Source organism: Symphalangus syndactylus, chromosome X (assembly GCF_028878055.3).
Source record: "Symphalangus syndactylus isolate Jambi chromosome X, NHGRI_mSymSyn1-v2.1_pri, whole genome shotgun sequence".
Taxonomy (NCBI): domain Eukaryota; kingdom Metazoa; phylum Chordata; class Mammalia; order Primates; family Hylobatidae; genus Symphalangus; species Symphalangus syndactylus.
Window position 1 is genome coordinate 70,385,795 of NC_072447.2, and position 11,101 is coordinate 70,396,895.

General features: G+C 42.3%; 1 protein-coding gene and 1 pseudogene across 1 annotated transcript; both read right to left on the reverse strand.

The window, feature by feature from the left end:
- Positions 1-7,058: 7,058 nt before the first annotated feature.
- On the reverse strand, positions 7,059-9,424 carry LOC129475324 (NACHT, LRR and PYD domains-containing protein 2-like; annotated as a pseudogene).
- A 40-nt stretch (positions 9,425-9,464) lies between these two features.
- NLRP2B (NLR family pyrin domain containing 2B) lies at positions 9,465-9,625 on the reverse strand. The gene has a single exon (XM_055269441.2). The coding sequence runs from the start codon at positions 9,623-9,625 to the stop codon at positions 9,488-9,490; it is 138 nt and encodes a 45-aa protein (XP_055125416.1). The 3' UTR covers positions 9,465-9,487.
- Positions 9,626-11,101: the final 1,476 nt, after the last annotated feature.

The window sequence follows — 11,101 nt, forward strand, 5'->3', positions numbered from 1 at the left end:
TTGGATTACTGGCCTCGGGGTAGAGCCCTTCAAAAAACAGGGCTAGGAAAACATGTAGTTTCTAGGGTTTAATAAGAAGGCGCAGCTGGAAGTAAAATACAGATCCCCAAAAATTAAGGGTCCCATTTTTATACCAGATACTGGATCATAAAAAGAGGGAATCAGCCATCTCCCCTGGGAGTCTTATCTCTCAGAGGGGATTGGAGAAATTTCCATAACTTCTAGGTGGTCAAGAGCATGCTTCTCTAATCCAAATGTGCAAAGAGCTGAGTATCACCCAGATAACTGCCATTAGCCATCCTCAAAAGTGTATTTCCTACCTAATTATTACGCACCAAAGCTCTCTCATAATGAGAAGTAATTTCGGATACTCCCCGACAAACTCAAAATCGTCTGATAACACAATGCAAAACAAGACAGAGCTTTAGATTTTGAGAGGGATCTATCCACTTTTAACTACTAGAGTTTCATGAGGAAAACAGAGAAAACAGAGGCTTTACCAAAATGGGGTCTTATGGCACCTCATCTGTTTTTCTCAAGGAGTCCCAGGCTACCAGAAGTTATCTTAGGGCCTCAAATGTGTGCATTAAGAGTGACAAGACAAAATGGAAGAAAGCAATTTGGTTGACTGAGAAAAAAATTTTCCAGAAAAACAAGATCCAAGAAGAGAAAAAACCTTTTTAAATATACCTGTAGCTTGGATATCCACTTTTAATTAAGCTGATTTTAACCATAGCACTCTAAAAAAAAAAAAAAAAAAACTCTTTTAAGTCTCTTATTACCCAACTTTAGCCACACTAAGTGGCCAATACTTCTGTCTTTTGAATGTTACCTAAGGTACTGTCCAAGGTGCTCAGAGAAAGACAATTTCAAGATAGCTCATGGAGGGGAAGAGAACAAACAAATGGTAAAGGTCACACAGATATCAAACCAGAAAGGACTCATTCCCCAAGCCAGGATTGAACCTGGGCCACCACTATAAAATGGCAAAGCCCAAGCTGCTGATCTGCAACATTGGGCATTCTCCACTGCCCCTCAGAGAAGGAGTCTAGAGTAGTTCATTATAAGCTTGTAAAGGCTTCCAAATACTCAAGAAAATTTTTAGAGCTAACTATGACATGAACCCCAAAATTCTTCTTCTGGATGGCAGAGACTAAGAGAAAGCACTGCCACATGGTTACAAGGTCAAGCTCCCAGGGACATAAAGCAAGATGGAGACCTCATCCAGTTATTTTTGTTTCAGCAACCTGCAGCAAAGTTTGTTACTGACTAGCCTGCTGGGTCATATTGAGCAGTGAGCTTACGGGGTCCTAAGACCGTATTCTCTCCTAAGGTACTCCTCTTCATGACAGAACAACACAGAAAGACAAATTTATAGGACAAGATATACCAAATTTGCTGCAGCTTAAGACTAGCCTCAGAATTTCTTTTCACATTAATCAAAACTTTACAGAGGAGATAAACAGTAATTTTTACCGTTCATTCAACCAGTTTGCACAGAGAGAGAGAGAGGCCAGAAGTCCAACTGGTAAGAAATTCTTACCTCTTTGCCAGCATGTCAGGTTTCTGGGTTCTCCTTCCTTGAGCAGCCCTAATGATCCTGCTTGACACTATGCAAACAAACACATTGCCATGTATTAAGAACATTCACAAATAGTTCTAAAATTTTAGAGAAATTACGCAGAGAGAGAGATATATGACTCAAATTCTCTTTGTGAAAGTATACTCAATATACTTAAAGTATCAGGGAGCCTATTATCCAAAGAGTTACTTTAAGGTTAAAAAGCTGATGTGCTCCATCAATTCCAGCAGGCATGACAAAGGTAGCCTAGGAATTCCAGATAAATGGAACAAATGATGACTTGCTAGAAGTGCATAAGAAAATAACTATTCACAGAACCAAACAGAAGCCCTCCAGTAGAAACAAAAAACAAAACAAAACAAAAAACCCATTGTTTTATATATATGGATACACAAGCAAAACCCAGAGGAGAATAAGGAGCAAATGAATAAAAATTAGAAGCAAAAACAAATAAACAGGAAACCAATCCTAATTTTTTTTTTTTTTTTTACTCAATCTAGCCTGAGGCTTACACTGTTACCCAGGGCCCCCTGGTAGAGTTTCTCCAACTCTATCAGATTTTAAAGAATATTTTATTATCTAAAGTTTTACCACATCTTTCTCCCTTACTTACTGGTTCCTTACTACATTGTTTCATAAATAACCTTTTCAAATCTGTAATTTGAACTAACTTTTAGATAATTTCTGAATTAGAAAAAATATTCTTTTTCTCACTAAGAACACAACACTTTATGGCACATTTTGTATACAGAATTATGTGTTAACTAGAATTCTCATCATTAGTAACCTAAATCTTTAGTGAAACCCTAAAAAGCAAGAAATCCTGAACTATTAGATATAAGCATTTATAGATAAGAACAATTTTACGATTTTAGAAACATTGTTCCTCATGTCAGAGCCCTTTCTTAATTGATCCAGATATTAAATGAGCATCAAAATAATTTTAAGATTTTAATTTACAGAAAAAGTTTACCTAAAACTTTTATCCCATTCACTGTACTCAATTATTTTATTTTTAACAGTTTATCTAGATTACTTCTGTAAACTGAGATATTAGACACTATCATTTAAAGTGATTTTCTTGTTAACCATGTTGTTAATAGCCAAAGAACATCAGATGCTCAGCTAAACCTAAGAGCCTCACAGTTAAATACATAGGTATTTTTGCCAATAACTCAGAAGATTTAGCTAAAAACATTAAATTACTCTCATTTGTCAAAAAAAAATGAAGGCATGCAAACCAAGATCATTTTGTTTTGGCTAGATTTAGAGTTTTATAACCTTCTATGCTAAACCCTAACACCTCAAAATATCTGGCAGAGACCAATATAAAATCCAGAAAAAATTTATGCTGCCAATTCTGAAGGCATTTCTATTTTAATTTTACCAATAATTTTGAAACCAGCTCATTTCATAAAGTTATACTTAAGTCACATGAACTTGAAAATTGCTTAGACTCGTTTCATTTATGAGTGCTCTTTTACTTATAAGTCAATTTGGTAGACACAATATATAACAATAAGTATACATACAAATAAACACATCTAGACATGTATACACACACATAAATGAAGATCTAACAGCTTTTACCTCATAACTCTAGCCATGAGATAGTAATAGAAGCTCACTGCTTTTACTTTGTTTGCCCCAATAGATAATCCAATGAAGGCTGTGAACCAAAGTTTTGGGTAAAGCAGTTTCCATGGCAGTTTTAATTTTAAAGGCCAAACCTCCTCAGACTCCAAAGAACACCAGGGCCAGTCCTTTGCTTAGAAGAGCAGCACAAAAGCCTAGATACATGCAACTTCATCCCACTTTTCCATTCAATGGCAAACTCCAGATTCCAAACAGTATTGGTGCCAAACAGCATCACCAAAGTTGCCATTGTGATCTGTGAGAGAAAATTTTAGAAAGGGCTTAGTACTGGACCTCAGAACCTCTACCTAGGGCATCCCTTTTGGAGAGGTGAAGGTCTGGAGTTGGATCCCCTGGGGGCATCCCCTTTTGGGGTCCAGTATTAAAGTGTCAAGAATCTCTGACCTTACGTGGTCACTGGTACCACTTTTTTTGTTTTCCCTTCAGAGGCAAGGACTTTCTATGAGCTTTCGTTTGGTTCCTGGGTATCATCCCTGACTTTTAGCATCCTTATAATTTGATAAGGCCATGCTTTCCCATGCTTCCCATTTGACTACAGTGATAGCCATGAACTGTAATGATAGGAACTGGATGCTGAGTGGGTTTCTTTTTTTCTTAGCTATTGGGGGAACCTGCTCCCAATATTTCAACATAGGTTCTTTCTATTTTCCATAAGTGTCGGCCAGTGGAGAAATAAAGAGAGACAGTACAAAGAGAGGAATTTTACAGCTGGGCCGCCAGGGGTGATATCACATGTCGGTAGGACCATGATGCCCACCTGAGTCTCAGACCAGCAAGTTTTTATTAAGGGTTTAAAAGGGGAGGGCATGTAAGAACAGGGAGTAGGTACAAAGATCACATGCTTCAAAGGGCAAACAGAAGAACCACTAATAAGGGTCTAACAAAGATCACATGCTTCTGAGGGAACAGGACAAAGGTCAAAAGCAGAACCACTGACAAGGGTCCAACAAAGATCACAGGGCAAATGGCAAAAGCAGAACCACTGATAAGGGTCTATGTTCAGCAGTGCATGTATTGTCTTGATAAACATCTAAAACAAGAGAAAACAGGGTTCAAGAGCAGAGAACCGATTTGACCACAAATTTACCAGGGCAGAGTTTTTCCCCACTGTAGTAAGCCTGAGAGTTCTGCAGGAGACCAGGGCGTATCTCAGTCCTTATCTCAACCTCACAAGACAGACATTCCCAGAGCAGCTGTTTATAGACCTCCCCCCAGGAACATATTCCTTTCCCAGGGTATTAATACTAATATTCCTTGCTAGGAAAAGAATTTAGTGATATCTTTCCTACTTGCACATTCATTTATAGGCTCTCTGCAAGAAGAAAAATATGGCTCTTTTTGCCCGACCCCGCAGGCAGTCAGACCTTATGGTTGTCTTCCCCTGTTCCATAAAAATTGCTGTTATTCTGTTCTTTTTCAAGGTGCACTGATTTCACATTGTCCAAACACACATGTTTTACAGTCAATTTGTACAGTTAACACAATTATCACAGTGGTCCTGAGGTGACATACATCCTCAGCTTACAAAGATAAGAGGATTAAGAGATTAAAGACTGGCATAAGAAATTATAAAAGTATTATTTGGGAACTGATAAATGTCTATATTAAGATGAAATCTTCACAATTTATGTTCCCCTGCGATGGCTCCAGCCAGTCCCTCCATTTGGGGTCCCTGACTTCCTGCAACACTTAGCCAGTCAAGTAGAGGAAGAGAAGAATTTAGCATAACAAGCCAAGATTTAAATGACCTGAAATGCATGCAGGTTCACCCTAAAGAGCTGTGCCACATGTAGAGATCAGGAACCACAAACGGAAAAAATAGAAAAGAGTCCTTCCCTTTTCTGGGCAGAGCAACTTCTCCATTCACTCCTTGGGCTTCAGGCAACACAGGAGCGTGGCCCTGGCCAGAAACCTGCAGTTACCTCTGTGTTTAGGTGCTGCCCACCAAGGGTCCTGAGTTGGAAAGGAAAAGAGAGACAGAGATTCCCCTGTATGGAGGAGAAAGAAAAAGGAGAAAAATAAACCCCAAACTTTGGGCTTATTGCCTGGCTGGCTCACCAAAATATGTTACCGGTGGGGGTGTCCAGGTTCTTGGTGTTTTGAACAAAGAATTGGACCAAATGTACAAAGAAAGCTTGGAAAAAAATGAAGAAAAAAAGCAGAGATTTATTGAAAACCAAAGAACACTTCACAGGGTGGGAGTGGCCCGAGCAAGTGGCTCAAGGACCCAATTATGGAATTTTCTGAGGTTTAAATATCCTCTAGAGGTTTCCCATTTTTTACTTGGTATGTACCCTATGTAAACGAAAAGGCTGCAGTGAAGTTTCAAAGTTATTTACTTGGTGTACACCCTATACAAATTAAGAGGATGAAGTGAGCTTATAAACTTATATACTTGATGTACACCCTATGCAAATGAAGCGGATGTTTCCTGCCGTAGCTGAAGTAGAGCTACAAAGTTATTTACTTGGTCTTAGAAAGTCGGGGTTTTTCCGTTTGATTTAGTTCTAGGAAGTCCTTAGGTTCCCTGTCCCCAGTCCCTATTCTCCTGCCTCAATAGGAAAGCTGCTGCAGGACTTGGCAACCTTCACTCAGGATCCCTCTGTGGTTACCAGATGTCAATCAAAGAAAATGATGGAGGTTTATTTCCCAAACTTAAGTATGTATGCCTGGGACACTGGTGTATGCCTTTCTTCCAAGATGATTATGAGGGCTTCAAATTTAAAGGGGAAAGGGTGGGATATTGAGAAACACACAATTTTCATGTGAGAGGGTAGGAGGGGAAAATAGTCATTTATGTATTTGTCTGGCTCAGTGAATCTGCTCTTTTACATAAGATAACATAGACAATAGAACAGGGAAAAATAAGAAGATATGTGTTTGTCTTAGGTGGGTAGAGGGATGACTTTTAGTTCTGTCCCATGTCCTCCATACCTGTGAAGATAAGCTATCAATTTACATTGCCATGGTGAACTTTATCAGAAATGCTTTAGGCTAAAGATCTTGGGGCTCACAAAAAAATTTCCGTGTGGGCAAAATGTGAAGGAGGTATATACCTTTTCATCTTTGTATCCATCTCATCTAGGAACAAAAGTTGGAGGCATGTTTGCACGACCCAGTTCCCTGCTTGATGTTTCCCTTTGGCTTAGTGAGTTTGGGGTTTCAAAATTTATTTTCCTTTCACATTCCAAAGAAGTGCAAAGCAGCCTTCACAAGATTCAGAACCACTGATAAGATAGCTCAAAAACGCCACTGCACTCCGGCCTGGGCAAAAGAGCGAGATTCTGTCTCAAAAAAAAAAAAAGCTCAAAAAAGGGAAGTTTCACCAGCTCTAAGTGGATTACAACTCACATTTCCATCTGGTCATATTTTCTAGCACCTATGCTTCTCAGTGAGCACCCAAGTATGAAGGTCTAAACTCTCCATATGCCCCATAGATGAAAAAAGACAGGAAATTAAAAAGGATCAATGGAAGGAAAAATAATCAATAACAAATGAGTATCCCAAAAGGTCAAAAATTATACAAATGGGATTGGTTTTCTGACCAGAAATGGAATCTGGGTGTTGGCAATGAAAGTATGGAATTCTAGCCAAAAGATGGAGTTGCTTTTTTTTTTTTTTTTTTTTTTTGTGAATGCTCTCACCTTTATTTCTCTCAATATACCCGTGATAAGTATATTTCATACATAACAAGGTTAAGGACATGCGCACATTCTATGTAAAACAGAGGCAGAACCATGGCTAAAACATCTAGCCTGGCAATCAACTCATTACCCCTGAGAAGTGGGGGTGGGGAGGGGAGGAGTCACAGGCGGTTCACCAACACCTGGAAAATCCATGACTTCATTGAGAATGAATGACTCTGGGGGGATTCAGATAATGAAGTAAAGAGAAGAAAGCCTTCCCCCACCCCACCCAGGGATCATGTTTCACAGTTATCAACAGGCAGTTGTGGGTTGTTTTCTTCTATTTCTTCCAGCAGCTTATCGAGTTCATCATTAAAGTCATCTATTTTCAGCCTGAGTGTCTGGAGGGTGCAATTTGGATGTGTCAAGGTTTCACACAGCATCTTTACTCCACTAGACCCCAAGGGATACGAGGCTGTGGTTGCAGCTGAGCACAGAGCAGAGGTCCTCACAACTGAACGGAGGGATGGGACACCCCCACAACCAGAGACATCTCAGGTTACACAGTGGTTTCTTCAAAGCCTCACATAGGAGCTTCACTCCAGTAACTCCTATGTGATTCAGTCCCAGATCCAAGCACGTTAAGCTTGATTTTTCTTGGAGAAGCTCTGCGAGATAACAGCAGCCACTGCTAGTCATGTCGCAGTCCCACAGCACCAGGGTCTGTAGTTTACACTCCGGGTAACTCAAACCCTTACACAGAGACGTCACCCCTGTAACCCCGAGGGGGTTTTTGGCCAAGCACAGGTGTGTCAGCTCCTGGCTGACAACCAAAACAGCAGCAAAGTTCTTGCAAATGGCTTCTGTAAAGTGACAGTTTTCCAACAACCTCTGCAGGAAGCATTTTGGGTGTCTCAAAGTTGTGTACAGCAACTTGGCACTGTCATCCAAGAGCTCATTGTGGGAGAGGTTTACACATGTCAGGGACTGGTTGACTTCAAGGGCCAAGGAGAGATCAGCCCATTGCTAAGTGGTGGAGGAAAAAGACACCAACCTGAGATATTGCAGGTTACATTTTGAGTGTCTCAAGACCTCACACAATGCAGGAAGCATATCATTCTGGTCATTGCCTTGAAGGGTCAGATATGTTACAGTCTTGTGACCTCAAAGAGCTAGGCAGAGGTTCCGATAAGCATCAGCTGGGGAAATGTTTTTGAACATCACTCTCTGGAGACGACAGGTGTCAGAAGCTGTTTGCTCACACAGGATCCTTACTAATGTGGCACTAAGAAAGCTATTATTGATTTCTAGAATGATCAGATCCTTACTTGAGCCAAATATGGAACAGAGGTCGGTCCAGAAAGGAAGCATATGTTGATCATCCTGGGATCTCTCAACTTCAGCATCTGATTCAGACACAGTGACATTCTCCAGGAGCTTTGCCTTTACTACCTGCAGTGGCATTTTCTGCAAGTTTCAACAATGCTTGAGGCAGAATGAAAACAGCATAATGTCTACTGCATTTAAGTGCAGGGATATTTCTTTGAATGGAGCCATCACTCCCTTCACCAGATCCTCCTCCTGAGACTCGTACAGACAGCACAAGAGCTCCTTTGGGTTCGTCATTGTTGAGTGTCCAACCTTTTCACAATTTATGTCTCATCACAGTAATTCCTGTTTGATCTCCGGTGACATCAGGCAGCCCAAAGTGGTCTCCAACTCCTTGGCTCTCTTCTCGTTGGCGAAGCCGAATAAGAAGTGTCCTGCTTGGATCAGGTCGGGCTTTTTGAGTCTTTCTTCTCTGGAAAGCAGCTTCTGCACGTCCCCAGTGTCCCAGGCGTGGCCGTCCTTCTCCTCCTCCTCCTCCTCCTCCTCCTCCTCCTCCTCCTCCTCCTCCTCCTCCTTCTCCTCCTCCTCCTCCTCCTCCTTCTCCAGGGCGTGGAACAGCACAGTGAAAAACTGCTGGAAGCTGAGGTGGATGCAGGAGTAGCAGCCTTTGGAGACTCTGTCCTGGCGGAGGATGTCTCTGTCCAGGGACGGGCGGATGTCGGACTCCTGCACCCCGAGCCTCGCCAAATCCTCTCCACGGTCTCCACGGAACACTGACATTTGCGCCCACAGGCCCTGCGCCGCCAGGAGGCTCAGCGACCGCAGCGCGCCCAAGAGCTGTGTGCCCTGCGGGAACCGGCCGCAAAGGAAGCCAGAAACAGCCCCGTGCGGGTGGGGCGGGTCCTTCCCTCCTACCTCTGCAGCTTCAGACTCGTGCACATGATCCAGCACACTGTGGGCGCCGAGAGAGGCTGGAACAGGGCCGCGTTTCTTCTCATCAGCTCAGAGGCACGCATGGCTTGGTCCTCGTCTCCAAAGTGTCTCAGGAAATATGCCCTCCTGTCCTCCTCCAGGAACCCCTCCACCCTTACGTAGATCGGCTGCTCCACCAGTGTTTTCCCTAATGATACAGGTTTGATTTCAAAGTGGCTTCTCTGAGTTCATCCTTTACTTTCTCAGACAGATCCGCTCGGTGCATCTTTTCAAAGACCTGGATGGTCTCTATCTCCATCCAGTAGCTCTGGCAATGGCTGGTGGTGATTTCTGCCAGTTGCTTCCCATCAGCCTTGTCTACCTATGTCTGGGGGATCTTTTGTAGCTCATTTCCCAGGGAGACGGTCCTGTTCAGAGACTTGAACTTGCTCAACTCATCCTGGCTGAGCTGTCCCAGAAGAGCCTGCAGATTGAAGTCCGGCTGCCCAGAAGACACCATCTCGTCACACGTGGGAACTCTGATGAGAATTAAGGGAGGAATGGAAAGGGATGGTGAGTCGGCACTCCTGTCTCAACCCAGTCCCCTCTGTGCCATGAACAAAGATATTCTCACCATCTACCCTGCTCCTTCAAGAACAAATTCCCAGCCTGGGCAACATAGTGATACCTCTATCTCCACAAAAAATAAGTTAGCAGAGGGTGGTGGTGCGCGCCCACAGTCCCAGCCACCCAAGAGGCTGAGATGAGAGGATCACTTGAGCCTGGGAGGTTGATGCTTCAGTGAGCCTTGTTTGTGCCACTGCACTCCCATCTAGGCAACAGAGCAAGACCTCATCTCATTTTATCCTTATTTACTTACTTATTTTTGAGACAGTTTCACTCTGCTGTCCAGGCTGGAGTGCAGTGGTGTGATCTCTGCTCACTGTAACCTCCTCCTCCCAGGTCCAAACAATTCTCCTGCCTCAGCCTCCTGAGCAGCTGGGACCATGGGCACCTGCCACCATGCCTGGCTAATTTTTATATTTTTAGTAGACATGGGGTTTCACCATGCTGGCCAGGCTGGTCTCAAACTCCTGACTTGAAGTGATCTGCCTGCCTTGGCATCCCAAAGTGCTGGGATTACAGGCGTGTGCCACCATGCCCGGCCTTTGTAAATTAACAGATAACATAATTGCAGTAAAAAATAAAGAATAGCTCAGCAAGTACACATGGCAGTGACAATGGACAAAAAGTTAACACCTGACACTTTACATAGATTGGATTACAAATAATATAGTTTTTTAAAAATTTTTATTTTTTATACAGAGTCTCACTCTGTCGCCCAGGCTGGAGTGCAGTAGCACAATCTCAGCTCACTGCAACCTCTGCCTCCCAGGTTCAAGCGATTTTCCTGCCTCAGCCTCCCCAGTAGCTGGGATTATAGGCGTGTGCCACCATGCCTGGCTAATTTTTATATTTTTAATAGAGATGGGGTTTCACCATGTTGGCCAGGCTGGTCTCAAACTCCTGACCTTGGGTGATCTGCCCTTTTGTCATTGCTGTTGTTGTTGTTGTTGTTGTTGTGTTTAATCCTGCAGGAAATCTAAAGCAGGCCTTTTGAGCATTTGACATATTTTAACTTGTTTCAGATCTTATTTCAGATGGAATGCGGCTTAGCTAATTCCCTGGATGTTAGCATTTCAAATACATTAAAAGATTTACATCTCCAAAGGAGTGCAGGGCATTTAAAGGGTATTGTCTGATAGATGGTCAATAAATCATCAGTTCCATTCATTACCTCTGGTTTAGAAAACAATTTGTTGGATCTGCATTTTTGTAATCTCAGTAGTGTTATTCTCATTCTATAGTTTTTTCATTTGTTTACTTATTCTAAATTTAAATACGTTTTCTTCTTTCTGAAAGAAGAAAATGTGTGCATTGTGAAATTCCAAAAGGAAAAAAATCTGCCTAAGATATATATGGGAGCCAAAGGAGC

Excerpts from the sequence above, each read along its gene's own strand:
- NLRP2B (XM_055269441.2), bottom strand. The coding sequence starts at position 9,625 with ATGGTGTCTTCTGGGCAGCCGGACTTCAATCTGCAGGCTCTTCTGGGA.